At 41.2% G+C, this 18,145-nt stretch overlaps 1 protein-coding gene across 2 annotated transcripts in view; it reads right to left on the bottom strand.

Moving 5' to 3' along the window:
• Nucleotides 1-17,210, bottom strand: part of dok6 (docking protein 6) — a gene marked incomplete at both ends in the record, with an annotated part of 47,295 nt that extends 30,085 nt beyond the window's left edge. For both annotated transcript variants that reach the window (XM_083901919.1, XM_083901920.1), the window contains one exon: nucleotides 17,145-17,210. In XM_083901919.1, the coding sequence (XP_083758045.1) occupies nucleotides 17,145-17,210 (66 nt within the window). The remainder of the gene's footprint in view (nucleotides 1-17,144) is intronic.
• Between the last annotated feature and the right edge of the window lie 935 nt (nucleotides 17,211-18,145).

The following is an 18,145-nucleotide window of genomic DNA, read 5'->3' as shown; positions in this document are numbered from 1 at the left end:
CCCCAGTTAATCATAGATTACTTTATCTGGGCCATTCCAAATCCTCGTGTGTAATGCAGTGCTACCTCAGCAGCAATCACAAACCCACCAACACACATACACACACACACACACACACACACACACCCCTTCCTCACTTACTCTCTAAGCCTGATTTGTCTCTGCACCCCCTCCACCTCCTCCATTCTCTCTCGCTCTCTTCTAAATTTCTCTTCTCCTATTCCTCATCCCTTTCTTGTGTCTATGCATGATTGGACATTCTCATCAAACATTCATGAGCCAAACTGGTCCCGAAATGTAATATCAGAGTATTAGTTACCCTTATTTCATTTTTTAAAAGCCTTGGCTGTGACTGGGTGGCATTACACACAAGGTATTCAAAGCTGGAGACTATATCCTGGCCACAGCATGGCATATAAAATATAATGGACAACAGGTTCCAGCTGATTCCTCGCCAAAAAGCAAAAAAAAAGGTCCGTCTCTACAGTATACGACAGAGCTGCAAGAGCAAGTGAATGTGCGGGAGGAATAAAAGAGGGCGATAACAAGGCTCGGAGAACGCAGAGGGAGCAGGGAGAAAATTAAGAAAGGGTGGATGTAACAGCAGAGGGGAGGGAAAGATTACTTAAGAGAAAGTTTCCACACATTGGCATTGATCAGGAGGCAGTGAGCGCAACTGTTGAATAAGTCGAGTTTCTGATGAGGCCAGAGCCACAGAGGCAACTGGCTGCAGGCCTCCATTAAGATTCATGACATTATTACACTTTTAAATAAGACTTTGAGGTCAGGGTATTGAGGATAGATAAGGGAACCCATGTTTGCATGAGAAATCCTTCTCATGACTCAAAATTTCAGTCATAGCTGTTGTGACACACACACACACACGCAGAGATTTCGCAAGAAAGAAAAAAAAAATTCGCTTCTCATGCAAACAGCGCCAGTGAGCACAGGGGGAAAGTATTTTCGACGTTTGTTTCTTATTACTGTGGTAGAGACAAGGGAGTTGTTTGACCCACGCTGGGCAGTGCAGCCTTGAGCAGGGAAACATTAGTTAAAATGTCACACACTGCGCGGGTCCAGCCATCAGAGCTGCGGCCGAGCATTTTTCAAAGTGCGGCACGGAAATAGCAGCCGTGCTATTCTGAAGGAGATGTAGGTCAATATTTAAGTTTCTCTCTGAGGTGTGAGGGAGTGAAGAGGTGGTAGCGTGAGGTGGGAGGGGGTTATTATCCATGTCTGCTTATATATGTTTTAAAAACATGTCCACTCTTTCCAGACTGATGGACAAGAGCAGAGTCAAACTGACAAACACTATGAGAGGAGACGCTGCTTTTACACTACAGGAGAGGACGGAGAGTTACAACGCAATCATAGCGCCCATAATCCAGCAATACCACTATATAATGCTGTTATTCTGCTGTATATTTGAGCCGTTATTTGCTATAATGACAGCGTTGTTGGCAGGCAACTGTTTGCTACAGTATACAAGGCTGTGATGCGTGTGTGTGTGTGGAGCATTTTCTACGGTGGGACAATTTTGCTTTTAGTCATGATTATGACAATTGCCTTCTCTTTAAGCCATCCCTCATCCAAACCTCTTTTGGTATTACAGCTTCAGTCAGCAATCCTCACACACACACACACACACACACACACATACACATACACACGCAAAGCAATTTCCATTTAATCCATGCACAAGGCTGGAACATCCACAGACAATAACGTGCAGACAAAGAGGGATTTGACTATGGCAGAAGACAAGCACATACCATAAAGAGCGAGCCGCATTACAGAGCAGTCGTATATTTTTTTTTCCAATGAGCCGTCCACCACTGTGTGCCCTCAGGTCGGGCCGAATGTTAAACTGAGCTAAATCCATTAATAAAGGATACATAATAATGTAATGGACATATGCTTGGCTAATCTTTATTTTTCACTTCAGTGTGTTGCTTCTCAGATGAGAATAATGTGAATTTCTGCGGAAAAAGAAAAGGGGGCTGCTACATGAAAAGCAGACACACGTCTCAGAAGTGACCGACCAGCCCCCGCGTGGGCCGTGAATAGAGAGCATGAGATGAAAGAAGGCGCTATCGTGATGTAACGGCAACATATTGTCTCTGTTAATTACGATTAGCTGACCACTTATCATATCAATAAAGGTGATACCAAGTCCACTGCGTGCTGAATGTTAAGCAGGATATTATAAGACAAACATCTGGACACTTTGTGCAAGCGCGTGTTATTTGGATTTCGACAGAAGCCCTAAAAGCAGTAATCCTATGGTGCAGTGTCGTTTCCCAACCCCCCCCACCACCCCCCTAGGATTAATTCTAAAGAGGTACTCGCTCACTGATGTTTGGGCTGCTTCTCTGATACAGTTAGCTGTGAAAGCAGCAGGCTCTGTGTCTGCTATTCCCTCACAACCAGGAGGAAAAAAAAACGATTTGTGCTCACTGGAACTAACTTGACTCAGCCACATTGGGTCTGCAAAATCGAGGAGGACACTGCGGGGGGAATGAGCACGCATGTGTGCGGCGCGTGGGAGAGAAGAAATGTGGACTTTAATGTCAAAGCACAGAATCAGGTGGAGTGTGTCATATTGTTTTCGGTTAATTTTCCTTACAAAGAACACACTCCCTTGGATTAAGTGGGCTATGATTCAATATCACTGTGTCTCAGCATGCAATCGTTGAGGAATGCAATTATCGCTTTGTCTAGCAAATGTTTCTCTTAAATTTGAGGGAATGACTGAGAGGGAGGGAGGGAGAGAGGGAGGTGTGAGTGGGGTAACACCAGTTAACACTACATATGTTTAGGTTCTGCTGACTGCCTGGTTTGGCTTCTGATCCACGTAAACATGACGTGTTTGTTACTCTCGTATTTCCATTCCAAAAAAAGAATAATGAACAGACGCGGAAGAGAAATCAAAATAGTCCATTCACTTGACGGATGTTCACACACACACACACCACAATCGGATCATTTAGTTTAACGATGCAATCGTGAATTTGATTCGGAATTAATCTTTTTTGGAATGAAAAATGTTTGCTCATAGCCACTGACCCACAGTGTCTGCTCTCACAACCAACTTCTTTCAAAGTTAAAGCTAAAATAAACACCATTTTTTGGATGAAACTTATCATGATGATTTTTAAAACTCATTGCACATTGTAGTGTTGACAGAAGAATGATATCACCCCTCATTTATATTCATCACTGATGAGCCTTGTTTTCACTGTCGTTCTCTTTGCCGCTGAGACGGGGGGGGTTTTCGCAGAAAAAAAATGCAACCCAGTGTATGTCTGTGTAGATTCTTATTCAGCCAATCCATCGGTATACCAAACACAAGGAGGTGGTAGCAAATGGACTTGACATGTTTTACCTCTCATCCAAAAAGCTTCTATCGTTCTAAAGAGGTGATATTTCTTCAATAATTTCCTATCGTCTCAGTGCGTTTTGGATAAGTTTATGCCACAAAGGAACTATGTATCTAAAACAATCAAGAGAACAGCATTTTATAGATGACCATCATGATAATCAGCTGTGCCATTCTTAGCTGACATCGGGCAAAAGGCTGGGTGCTAAAAGGGGTCACACCCTTGACAGATCGCCAGTCCGTAGTATTTGAATTTTTGAAGTTTCTTGATATCACAAACGGTCTAGGAGTTAAGGTAATGAGAAGTACCCGTGCCAAATCCTTTCCATGATGACAGGATTGGTAACAGAGGGGTTAACCTAAGTATCTATCATGTTTTTACATGCATACAACATAACACCAGCTCTTGCATCCTGCATCCAGTACAACAGCTTGATTTTTTTCACGTCTGATACAATAATATTTCAACCTACCACGATCCATATCAGTCAGATACACGATTATACCTCTTTATTTAACTTAGCTGTTAATAAGACATGCAAATAAATAATGCTCCAAATGTGTGGAAGACATTCACATCCATGGTCACATGATGTTGCCTGGGCTTAGTCTTAGAGAAGCATTTTTAGCATAGTTAGGGTTTTTCCAGATATCTGATCTGGTGATTTTGGCCAGAACCACACTTATAACTACAATAAGTATTATATCAGCTCACCCCTAGTCCTTACCAGTCTTAAGCAAAGGGGAACCAAAACAGACGATGAAATTTGCTGTGCCTTTGAGTCCTGATATGCTGACATAGCCCCCAATAAAACCCATGAAAGGCTCCAAGTTTGCCTTATTACCTCTTTATATATCATATATTTCACTCTGAATCTTTGTCCAGTAACCTCATGTTTTCAATAGTTTTATGACTTAAGAGCCATTATTCTCCCCATTATGACCTTTAATGATCCGCTCAAAGTGCCACTGCCAAGGCTACTTTTGTGAGCTCCATTTCCCCTGACGGTCCTTATCCAAAATTCATTCCTCGCACAATAATTGTTGGGGAAATATTAAAAAGCCGTTTCTAAGAAAGTGGATCAGACAGCCTCGACCTATACGTGAGGTCAATTTCGGGGCGAAGTACGACTTTGAAAAGAAGGCAGCGATGAGTCAGCTGTAGTGCCTTCATGCCACACTGGGCAGGTACCAAACTGTCACCTCAGTGCTCAGTGAGAGGTAAACTGTCACCTCCTTACTATTAAAAGAACTCCCCCGAGAGAGACAGAGAAGGGAAAGGAGAGAAGAAAGTACACACTCGACTCCAAAAAGAAAAATCTGAAACAAACAATTCTCCCACACAGGCTGTTGGCATGAACTGCCTGCTAATCTGCTGAAGTTTTTTAACAACACATTAATAAGACTGCGCTTACAAATTGGTGACACGTTAAAAATAGGCCTGACCAGTCAACAGCTTGTGCAAATTTACACTATTCAACAAGGCTGTTTGCTTGCATTCCAAGTGGATTAGGTGTAATATTTTAATTAATCTTTTTAAGCAAGAGTGTAATAATGTTTACCTGTGTACTGCCCTGACAAAATTAGGAACAAAGGCACAAAGACAAGCCCCTTAACACACACAGACACACAGCTGATGCTATCTTTGGCTGAACGCTGTCCTGAAATTGCTTGGCAAGCAGGCTGATGAAAGGTAACAGCAGGAGAAGAGCTCATTATAGATCATAAGTCAAATATAAAAAGGGAAGTGGAACTTTTTTTTATTATTATTATTCTAAGAATAACTTCATCTGGTCCACTTTTGATACATTGCATGTAACCGCTTCATTGCTTGTCAGCTTTGACAAGTCGTCTCTGAAATACAGCTCATAGGATTTGATGTAATATCTCCAGGTCGCGGAACAAATAAATGACTGTTCTACTGCACTGTGCACGCGTAAATCAGATGTCAGCTTCTTAATTTAATGATGCAACGATCCATACAGAAGTAATATCCCTCTGGAAACTGAAGATCCTCAAATATCTGCACACAAACACGTGGCACACATCAACACAAAGTGATAGTCGTTGTGGAAGAAAGTCTGTGGTCTGTGCATTAATGAATGGACCAAGGTGTGGATAGGAGGATGAAGCAGAGGTGTTAATGGAGCTATGATAGATTCCTCTAGGCCTGCAGTTTTAGCAGTGAGTCTCCAGCGTATGTGCACAATGTTGCAACACAGTTCCACAGAGACCGGTAAAAATGAGCACAGCGTGGGAGGTGAAAATATGTGGATCAGATAGACTTATGGAGCAAAAAATGTGTTCACCTTTCAAAATCATGAATTACTGAGGGAATATTTTTTTTTTTACTGTGAACAGACATTGTATTACTACACGTTCCGCGACGGACACGGATCAACTCCAGAATCTAATTTATTCAAAAGCTTTATTGAAACGAGGAGAAAAAAAGAGAGAGCAAATATCCTCTCGTGAAACACCGCTAAGAGACACATACTTGGCTTGCCAACTTTCTGACAACAGTGACAGCATTCTGAGTGATTTAGCAGGAGCAGCAAATGACTGTTTGCACATCAATGAAATTTGACTTCTTTGTGGGCTATTAAACAGCCAGAGTAAATCATCCGAGTCAACATTTTGTCCTCAGCTCACTGTCAGCAGCAAATGGGGGAAAATGTCTCACCGACACCTCATCAGAAATAGTAATAAAATGGTATTAAAGCTCCAAATACCTCACTGACCTGAAGGAAAATGAGAATACAAAGCTAGAATTCTTCAATATGAGCCACAACAGAACAACCTGAGGCTTAAATATTTGATCATGATGGGGCTCAGTGCTCATTTACAGTAACAACCAGATTAGTTATACAAACACTGACCCATAAAGTGGGACAGCTGCTGATTGCAGCTTTCAGTATTGTGTTTGTCTGCTTAAATGATTTCCTGTAGACTTAACATGCGACAAGAGGCTACAGTCACGCGAAGGCAGTGCTTTGTGTGAAAATGCTACATTAGCATATTAACGTGGTTGTAACATGCTCGTGATACGCAGATAACGTGTTTACTGTAGGGCTGCAACTATGAATCTGTTGGTTATGGGGTGAAGGTGCAAGGCAGTAGCAAATGTGAATGGGATTAAATACCTGGGGTCAACCATCAAAAGCAATGGACAGTGCACCAAGAGGTGAATTGTGTAAGATTGTCAGAGGTGTTGTGTGACAGAGCAGCAAGAGTGAAAGAGAAGGACGACAAGACTGTTGTGAGACCTGATCATGCATGGCAAGAAAACAATGGCACTGTCTAAAAGGCAAGAGGCAGAGCTGAAGACGCTGAGATTTTCATTGGGAGTGACCTGGCCGGACAGGATTAGACATGAGCATATTCAAGGGTCAGCTCAGGTTGAACAGTTTGGAAATAAAGTAAGAGAGGAGGCAAGGTTGAGATGGTTTGGTCACGTGCAGAGGAGGGATAGTGATTATATTGGACAAAGGATGTTAAAATAAAAATGGAGCTGTCGAACAGGAGGAAAAGAGGAAGAACTCAGAGAAGGTTCAGGGATGTTGTGAAGGAGGACATGAGGACAGCTGGTGTAACAGAGGAAGACACAAGGAATAGGGCGAAGGGAAGCGTAGAAAGAAGAAGTGTTTAGTCTATAAAATGTCAGAGAGTGATAATGAATACTGATCAAAGATATACACTTTTAAGAAGCTGAAATAAGAGGTGATAGTTTTATTTTTCAGCTCACATTTCAGCACATTAGCTAATTCACACTGTTGGAAATGTCAGTTTCATCAGCATGTCACTGGTCTGCATAGGGATGGGATGATGCCGCTTTTTTGTGTCCGATACAATACCGATGCCAAAAACTCGAGTATCTACCGGTAACCGATTTTATTACAATTCAGAAATTTTAGACCATTTATGAACGTATGAACCTGTTCACGACACATTTGTGAAAAACTGTGAAAACTGTGGAACAAATATTGTTCTCCCAAAAAGACAAAATAAACGGCCCAAATACAATGCAGCTAAAATGGTTTTTATTTAAATTTTTACAGTCCGTGCATGAAGCATGCGATATGATTTTTGGATGGCATCGGATTCTACATTTGTATCTGCCTGATATCCGATCCAGCGATACCGATACCGATACTGACCGAATCCGATTCCCATCCTCAGTCTGAAGACCATGAATGTCTACTTAGAATTCCATAACCATCCGTTACATAGTTGTTGAGTTATTTCAAAATGGACAGACGTGTATTGACCAAGAACAGACCGACGCTGCCATTCATCACAGAGAAAGACACAATCTAAACGAATCTGGATATGATTGTTCTTTCTATTTTTGGTTTTACTGTGTGGAGTTAAATCAGACGTTTTTCTGTGTTGTCAGGATGAATGGTCTGCAGGGATTGGTGAGATTAAACAGCCATGAAGAGAAAGAGAGACCTCGACTGAGCTGTGACTTTCTGCCTGTGGGATTGGGAAACTTTGCACAAAGCTGTAATGGACAGCGCTGGTGTGTTTGTGAATAGATTTCAGATGGAGGGACAGGAGGCAAAATGAAAAGGAAAAGGTGCTTTGAGGCTAAAACTAAAGTTCAGTCCCTTTTTTTCAAAGCAGGATGTTACGTGAGGACAAGAATACAGAGAGTTGATACAGTAGAACGGTGCATTAATAGCCACTAGTCTTTTTATGGTGCGTTATTAATCAACAAGGTTTTAGACATTACTAACCACTGATAACATTTATCCCTGCTCGTGACAAAAAGCTTTTTTGATAATTAGGAACAACGGAAATCAATGATGTGAAATGTTGATGTGAGGTCAGAGATTTATTCATGAAAGCGACTATATAATAGCGGCACATTTTTCACATTGAATAACGACCGTTGGGCTGTTGTTCCCATATCCTGCTGGAGATGTGATTCATCAGGACCAATAAAAGCAGGGTAATTTGTCTCCAAGTCTTTGTCTGATGGGGAAAAAGCAGATGGAAACCAAAAGGAAATGACCACACAACGTATATAGCCTTGCATATTTGTGTATTTATGCACTCAGTCCAAAAAGAAGCCCCACGATTATCACAATAATTTGTTTTAGTTTCTGTGCTGAACAAAGCTTACTGTGGTGACTGGATGTAAGAATTTAATAATCTGCTGATTTCTTTGCACAAACCAAGTCATACTGTACATTGTTACTCCAATGTTTGGAGATCTCAATTGTTACAGCTGACTATGTTTTATTCTAAACTCCACTGCAATGAAGTACAGTTCCTGGGGTGAACAAAATCTCCTGACCATTCTAGACAGCCTGTCATTGTTAATAGTGAGTGCATAAGAGTGGCAAGATGCTATCTTAAATGGCTGTGCCATCTAGGACAATAGACTCATTGTTCTCCACTTCTTTGCCTCCACTTTGGTGTGTGCGTGTGCGGCAACAAGGGGGAACATACCCACACACCAGTACAATACGTACTGTCTACATAAAGGCCGCTCTTCTTTTTCTTTTTTTTGCTCATACAAATACCCACTTGCAAGTCAAAAAGAGCTGAGAGGAACAAAGGAGAAATAACTGATAATGGAGGGAGTGACTGCAGAGTGAGATGAGTGGAAAGCAACAGTGTTTTCCAGAAAAGGACTCAGAGTCTTCACAGATAATGACCAAACTGACAAAAAAAGCAAGATGCTTGATTTGCGCTGCTGACAACTTTATGGTCATCAAGTTTCATTGCTCTCATAATGTATGTGAGAAAAATGTTTATTCTTGAATGGATTGACTCCTTATTATAACTGCACATTAACTGCATGTGACCGAGGCTTAAGACTGAAACAGAATTGATCAATAATAGTGTTGTGTACCCTCGTCAGCATGTCCACGTGGGCCCATCATGGTTATATTTGGGCTGACAATATGGGTCCCAAAAGGGTTTGCCTGTGGTTTCCACCCATGTTTGAAACCATATGGTACCACAAGTCCATGCACCTTTAGTATCCCGTCCAGGCTACCTGGGTACTACCAACGTATTACCCTAGGTAGCCTGGACAGGGTTCTAAGTGTGGGCAAACACAGATGGGGCCACCATGGAAACCACAGACAAACCCACTTGGCACCCATTATTGTCAGCTCAAATACAACCATTATGGGGCCCACAGTTAACAAGAACAATCAAACAACAATGAAGTGAGGACTGCAACTACAATGTTATATATTCACTTTTCTTTATCTATCTGCCAGTCATTTTCTCATTTCAATAAACTGGTTAGACATGTGTAGAAATGTGAAAATTAATTTAAAAAACGTTTTCTTTATCCTCAGTGTACCATTTTCAACGTGTTTGTTTCGTCAATGGGCCACAACTCAAAAATCTTAACAAAACAAAAATATCTGCATTTAAAAAAAAATCAGATAAAGTACTGCGCAAAGCTCTCACAGCACCACCAGCTTTGTGGATTCCATATTCTGTGATCTTTGACATCTGGCTCGGAACGAAGTGAGAGAAAGTTGGTCTTATATATTTGTTTAGCTTATACAACATGTGTATGTAATGCTTGAATAAGCCCCATGTAATTGACCTTTTTTCACAGCAGATATTTTTGTTGACATGAAATTGTAGGACCAACCAGCAATATTAATTAGGGTCCCACAGCAGGCTTTCAGAAAGCCGGGTTCATGCTATTATATAAGTAGGTCACACTAAATACTTGACACTCTGACCTGTAGAAGGTGTCGTTTTTTTTCTGCATACATTTCCTGGATGTGTTCCAATAAGGCGATAGAGATAAATATACTGTATGGTGATCATTGCATTGCTAAAGCGGAACAAATCTAATCACGTATCCTGTCAAATAATCATATTAAACTCACCATTTACAATGTGGTAGTTTACTAGCACTGCTAAAGTCATAACTAAACTGTTGTTTCTTTGTCTACAAACATGGCTTCTTGCATCTGGACAGCACTCGTTCATCCTCTTACATCTGACCGACAGCAGACTGGACAATACAGCGCCTCAAGGTACAAAGTATTATGAGAGGTCTTCATGGAGGTATGCACTACACTGGGTGCAATTCTTGTTTGTTATAAACTAGTTTATATATAGAATAGCACCCAATTAAAACTTTCAGTAGATTTACCCTCAACCGCACTATTAACATACTTCAATTTCCCAAGAGCAAAGAGTTGGTAACTTATCTCACCAGTAAACATTTGTATTCAGTTTCACACATCTATACGGGTGGATTATTACACTACGTAATTCAGTTAAACAAGCGAAACAAATTAAAAGTGTTCCTTGTCGTCAACTCCTGTTGTGTTGCGGCTCACAAACACCCACACATTAAATCCTCTATCACACATTAAACTTTCTTAAGACCTTTATTCAAGGAACAAAGGTGAAATGATTTTAAGTCTTGTGCTGTTGCAGCAGCAGTCGTTGTCGTCGCACAGTCCTTAAATTATAGCCCCCAAACAAAATGTATGTTTACCCAAGATTGGGAAATGGCGCACTCATAAAAAACAAATTTTAAGACCCAAAAATCCCTTGAATAAATCGATAAACGGGACTGTAAACCATGTTTTTGCAAATGATATCCCTGTGTTAGGATGATGAATAACCTAAATTCTCAGTCAGCATTATATGTTTACATCCATACATTTGCCTGATTGTATTTTCCCTCCTCCTCATTCTGGGCCAGACATAATGCATTTTTAATTTGTTTTCTGCATTGACATTTAATGCTGTGGTTTGACCGAGGCAGCCTCATAACTGCATTACAACTTTATCCCTTCCAATTTTATTCTTATCCTTACAAATTGCATTGGCGGGGTTGCGTAAATTATGAGTATTTTAAGATCTGTGTTGATTTTTACTTTATTTGGGCTTAGATTTAAGGATTTAACGGCAACCCAGTAAGATAAATAATATATTTATATTACATACAGTCAAGTAGTTCATCATTAATCTACAAATCTTAGTCACAATTTTAGATATAAGATTAAGTCAAATAAAGATACTCTGTAGTTTTAGTGCACATTCGATGTGTGAAATCAAACGTAAACAAGAGCCTATCTGAGGTCTACATACATGTGAAGTACTCCCCTTGCTCTTCAAACATTATACGCTCTGCCTCAGAGGCAACATCGGATTTACAGCTCCTTTGAAGTGTCAAAACATGTTTGTGAAAGGAGACACTGAATGGCAGACAGACTCCCCTGCAGCCAACGTAAACTGAACATTTTTGTTAAGGCTTGAGCGGAGTCGGACCGACGGGGCCAAAATATTATTCGACTGACCTTTTTCACGATTTACCGCAGTGACTCGAAAACCTGAGAAACGTGCACCTGGACAGAGACTGACACACACACAAAATTACAAACGTCACCGTATTCAGCGTTTCATGAGACGAGAACTGATAGCATTGGCACTCGGTCTGTCACTGTTTATTTGGATTTTATTTCAACGTGGGAGTTAAGTTCACGTTCGAAGAGTTATTACATGTTGAAGACACACGCCTTAGAATCAAGCCGAGGGTGGACATACGTTTTCCTGCACTCTTAGAAATAAAAGTGCTAGGTAGAACCATGTAAGGTTCTTCGGCTTGTCCTCATAGGAGAACCCTTTTAGAGGGTTTTACCAATAAACATTTTAAAATCCTTTATTCAGGAAAGGGGTTTTAAAGGGTTCTCTGGATCAAAATGGTTTTATAATGTATTATTTAAGACCAGGGACAAAAAAAATCGGCCCCAGTCACATCAGTCATTCACCTCCTATTATGTTATTATGTTATCTGACTCCAGATGTGAAAAGAATGGCATAATTTTTCACTCCCGCGTGGCCTGGATTTTGTTACTTTGCCATTTAAAAATTCTTACTGTGATAATGAAAATAACATGATTATAAAACAGTGCAAAACTTTATGTTTATACATATATGTGCTTGCCAGGGACATATGTGTGTTCTAAATGTATTCTTGTCTGCGGGTAATACTCGATCGCGATCAGGTTGACTGTCTTGTGTTTCTGGCTAATGTTATTAGAAATTGTAGTTGGGCCATTTGCCTTAAAGCTCCCATAGAGTGGTCCTATTGGACATATGTTAGTTATGGAGGTCTACTTACATACATTAACTTGTATTTATGGTCAAAAACCTCCAAGTTGCTGTAAATGAGCCAATAGAAATCTCTCCTCACAGAAGCTCTTGTCAGTCGCACTGTTTCTGACTGAAATCTCACTCCAGACTGTGTTGTGATTGGCCAATACCTGGAAGTGACGTAATCAGCACATCAGCTCTCAGAAGCGCAGCGCCCCCTCTGGAACAGTGGATGCACTGCTACTCATTATCAAAACATTGTTTTAACAATGTTTAAAAAGGGCTTCGTCACGACTCCCCGCTGCAGTCCCTTTTACGACTTTGACCCGGAGTCAGACCCAGAGTCAGAAGAAACTGTCGATTGTGAAACACCTCCACAACGGACAAACTTCTTCTTTTGCGGTTCAATGTACACAACCGGATGTGCCCGGACTAGTGCCCGGAGCAGGAGGATCCGCTGTTCGGGAGAACTGCTGTTTACGTAACCGGACCAGGTTTTTTCAGATATCTCACTGAGCCCGAGATTACAATACATCAAATCGTTCTCAGCAGTGTCTGAACCGTTTTTTTTTTCCAACCTTCGGGGCTTCATAAACGAGATAATGGCGCAGATACACACCAAAAAACAGCGTTAATTGGTACTTCCGTTCTATGGGAGCTTTAAATTATTATTACACTTAAGTTATAAGCTGTCTGTTTCCTCTTGTTGTCAGTGATTTCCTGTTCATGAAGTCTTAATTCCATTCTACTCTACTAAGTAGAGTACTTTAAGTTAAGAATATTGTAACACTAGCAGCACTGTTAATTAAGTAACGATTAATTAAATTGCTATCAAAGTATGAAAACTGGAAAGTGGCAACGGCGGCGTACGCGGAGGGGTGTTTGAATTTCTAGGAATTAATTAAACATCATTATGAACTCTTTGTTTGGCACTTGATTTTTTGGAAAAAGTGACAGGAATTTGCTTGAACCACACAAATTATGTAAACGTCACCACTTCTGTTTCTCTGACTCTGTCCGACTTTTTGTTTTGTTTCTGTTTGCAGAGACACTTAATTTGTTTTGGCTCTTGTGAGCATTTACTTTGTCTTCATGTGGTAAAAACACTACTGTATGGTACAAAATCCACATGATTAAAATTAATTGAGGATCCAAACACAGTTCTCTGGCAGCCGATTGTTTACTTGTTGGGGGTGCATGTGTGCGCCAATTCATCAGTGCTGAACCAAGCCAGTTTGTGTGTGTGTGTGTGTGGTGTGTGTCTGTGTGTGTGTGTGTGTGTTGGGGCCTTTGCCTTTGCATGGTGTCAGGGGGAATAGTCTTTTGGGGTTACGGATGGTGCAGTGTCAGGTGATGAATCGGGTGCTTTTGTGCTCAGTCTTTCAACTGTCTGCAAACCAGTGAAGGAGAGAAAGGTGAGAGAGAAAGGGGAATGAGGTGAGGCAGATCACCAGATAAACAGGAAGAAAAGAAGAGGAGAGATGGAGAGAGGGAAGATGAGAGAGACACTGTGAAGAGTGGGGAGTACAGGTGAGACACTCTGGGACGGGGAGGTGAGAGAATGGGTGGTAAGGAAGTGAGGGGAAGAAACAAGAGAGAGACACTACTTGTGTATTCAAGAACACTGCATCCTTGTCTCCTTGCCTAACAAAGAGACAAAGAAGTTGGCTAATGTAGGAAAATCATTGCTTCTCATGTCAATGAAACAGGAAAACAAAAATCCCAGGGGAAAAGAAAGAAGACATAAAAAGAGTGAAAGTGCCCCGGCTGGCAATTTTGATCACTCTGCAGAACACAGGCATGACCTCGTGGCCTCAACCTTCACACACGACGGGGTTTGAAAATGAGCCAATCACATTGACGGCGGCTGATGAATTTCAGCCAAAGCTGCCCCGCGTTGCCACATATCGCATAAGGAGAACCATTGGACTGTACCGCTTTCTAATAAAAAGGAATGTACAATACATTTTAAATGGCAAAGCATTATGACAGAAATGGAGGTGGCAGTGGTAGAAGGTCAAACGTGACGCCAAGTCTTCTATATATTTGTGAGAACTTGGAACAGAGCACATCCGGTGACTACGGTATAAAAGCTTGATATTTTATTGGTTTATTGGTTTTGACTTATCTAATTTTCATTTTTGGGGTATTTCCAGCCAACTGTTTGGATAAACCAAACAATCTGAAGATCTGCTAGTGTTTGTACCAATCAATTCCTCAAATAATTGAGAGCTGCAGCCATCTTTGTACTGCTATGTCAAATAGTAAAAAAATCATCAAAAATCCATATGATGAGGACAATGTTGACCAGTGGATGAGTGTCTATGTTGCACTTCTGGTTGTATTTTACATGAAAGACACAGCACTCTCTTCAAACCCATAAATATTAACAAGCTGCTCATGAATGAATACAGAAAAAAATTTATGTTTCAGCTCCAAAACAATTTCTGAATTTCAGCCAACTCGGAGCATAATTCGCTTCTACCCAGATGTGTTTTTCTCCGCTCATCCCACGCCTGTGTGCGTCTGTCACCCACTCGGATTTTGATCCCACAAACACAAATACTTGAAGATTTGCCATTGAGCACCAGCAAGACACCCAGCACAGCTATTAAAACAAGATAATCACAGGGATGTATCGATGCCTATTGACTGAGACATCCATTTTTACAGTTTATGTCTACCTTTTTTTGTTAGAAGAAGAAAGAAATGGCCTGGAATAGCCAAACCTAACATGGACAGATGCCCTTTTTTTCCATCAATCCCCCAGTGGGGTCCTCTGAGGCCATCACAGCATGGTTTTTTGTGTGATGAAACAGCCAGTGAGCGAGTGTGGGCTGAGGGAGTGGGCTATCAGGAAACAAACATTTTTTTTTCACCACTAACAGCAGGATGAGACATGGAGCCGGGAAAGCTCTCGCATCCATACCTCACGCGCAGCCGGCACAGCATGCATTCTCACTGGCTCTGCAAAGTCACAGGCTCTCCTCTCGCCGCCCCCTTTCTCTGGATGCATCTGCCTAACAGCGTTGTGCTAAGAAGTAAACAAAGCGAGTCAACTGTGACAAAGAAACGAATGTCTCGTGTTTTCCCCTCGTTTTTTATATCGGGATCTCGTTGTGCAAAATTGTGTTTCAAGATTTCTCCAACTTGATAATTATCGCTCCGTGAAAGATTAGTCAAAGATGAACAGCGGTAAACAATGGGAAAGTAGTGTTGATGAAGCCAGGTGATGATGTGAGGAGGCAAACATCATTAGCCTCCGCCATCACACTTCATCAGGGGCGAGGGAGTGTGCCTGTTCTGCTCGCGTAATGAGCTGGAAGTACGAACAAAAGCAGATGGCTTCATGAGTCACACAATAAGGCACTCATAACTGAATATACATATCAATCATTCCAACGTGCGCCATTTTTTTTTTTTCTTTACTACTCGCCGTATCCCAATGGAAATCCATTATCATGGCAGTGAGGAGCTGCAATCACTGCTGAATCAGCTGGAGTTCAATGAGACTTTTCATTACCAGGAGGAATAATTCATCAGGGGCTGAGAAAGAGACTTAAAGAACAAGTGAGGCTGTGCTCGCTGATAATGGCGCCGTGATAAACGACGTTCCCAGTATTATGTTGTCCATCCCAGGATCCACGTGACATGGTGTTAATTCGCTCCTGACACTATAATAGAGAGATGAATGGCCTGCAAATGACCTTATTAGACTTTAATATGGTATTTTGTGGCTACTGCCTGTCATATTACATTATTAGAACATCTCAGTCAACAATAGAATTATTCACCGAACTGGTAATGTGGCACTTTATCTCTCCATGGGTTGTTTAATCTTTTATAATTATAGTCCTGGTTGGAAAAGTGAGTAATTATGTGTTTAAAAAATAAAAAGTTGAATGGTGCTGATGCAATTACATATTGAGCCATTCTGTTCAGCATGAGCTAATGATTGAAAATGTCTGTTTTTCGGGGAAAATCACATCATCGGGCAGAATGGTAAATGCATTGTTGTTGACAGTTGAAAAGCAGATCATCACACATAGACAATTTGTCAGTTCTTACAACAGAGGACACTGGATAGGCTTAAATCTAGGGATCGTAAAAAAAAAATGGCAAAATGGATTTCTTTTTTTTGATAAACATAAAATGCACACAAGAAAACATTATTCAGCACTGCAGGGATTTATCAGCCCCAATATCACAATTGCAAAATCTGTCACCAAATAAAGAACAGCAGCATTATTATTATTTTGTGGTGCATATATATATATACATATATATATATATATATATATATATATATATATCCTGCAGCTCCACTACAGTCTGCATTTCATAAAAGAAAATAAAGTAAAGCACAAATATGATTTGAGAGCATGACACAGAGCTGTCAATCATCCCTGGAGCTGAAGTATTTTTATACGAAGCACTGGCTGAAACTTGGCCGCATGCTCTCGCTGCTCTAGTCTGTTTTCTCCTCTTGAGGAGCTTCCAACAGGACTCCTGCCTGCATTTAGAGCAATTAGAACCTCTATTTTTTTTTTATCCAAAAACACCAAAAACAACTAGAACTCCTCTTTCTCCTCATCCCTTCACCACCACAACAACCTCCTCCCGCTGCCGTACCTCCTCCACCGTTCGCGGCAGCAAGTGCAACAGTACTCACCCCCAGTTTCTTACTCCGTATCCTCACGTATCCCTGTTTGACTATGTCGTTGAAGTTGGAAGCCATGGCGAGGAGGAGGAGGAGGAGGGAGGGGAAAGCGGGTCGCTTCCTGTCCGAGGCAAGACCGCGGGGGAGGGAATGAAATCAAATAAAACCGCTATATTCAAGGCGGCTTTTTTAGTAGACGCGCGGTCGTTGCGGCATCCGGCGCGGAGAGAGCACAGCGAGCAGCGGGCAACCTGCTCCTGTGTCAGCGCTCAGGCTGCCCGGTCTCGGCGGCACGATCCATCCACAAGAGGAGGAGGAGGAGGAGGAGGGAGATACCATTCGTCAGCTGATCCACTTCTGCCGGAGGAGAGGAGAAAAGAGAAGAGAAGAGCTCTTCCTGTACCACACCATCACCCTCGCAGCGAAGGGGGAGGGGGGTATCTTTAAATCAGTGGAGGTGGCACCATTTTTATTTGATTTTTTGGGGGGACTTTTTTTGTTCTGTTTTATAACATTGTTCTGCGTCCTAAATGTCAAAGGCTTGAGGCCCATAAAGTTCTAATAATCCAGCCAGACTCTAATTAATTAACATTTAAAATACGAGTCCAGTGTGTAAGAATCAGTGACATCTAATGGTGGGACAGCAGATTGCAACCTTTCCCTAAACACTTCAGGGAACTACGGTGGCTTTCGCATCCCAAAATTAATGAAACACAAGACTTTGGCAGATTTGTCCCTCAGGGCTGCCGTAGAAACACAAGATTACTGCCTCCTAAAAGGAAGTACGTAACCTTGGTTACGGTATATACATCGTTTTGTGTTTATATTCATTTATGTTGCTCTTTTTCAGTTGCACATAATTGCAAATTGAATTTATTGTACGCAGGCTATTAAATATTATAGTTCTGTGCATTTGCATATTATATAGAACATTTTAAGTATCTGTCTCGACTAGTAAAACGAGCCTGCAACAAGATGTAATAAACTTAATTTGTAATTATGTGCAACTGAAA

Source organism: Microchirus variegatus (assembly GCF_963457635.1).
Source record: "Microchirus variegatus genome assembly, chromosome: 15".
NCBI lineage: Eukaryota > Metazoa > Chordata > Actinopteri > Pleuronectiformes > Soleidae > Microchirus > Microchirus variegatus.
This window is presented reverse-complemented; position numbering and strand designations above follow the sequence as displayed.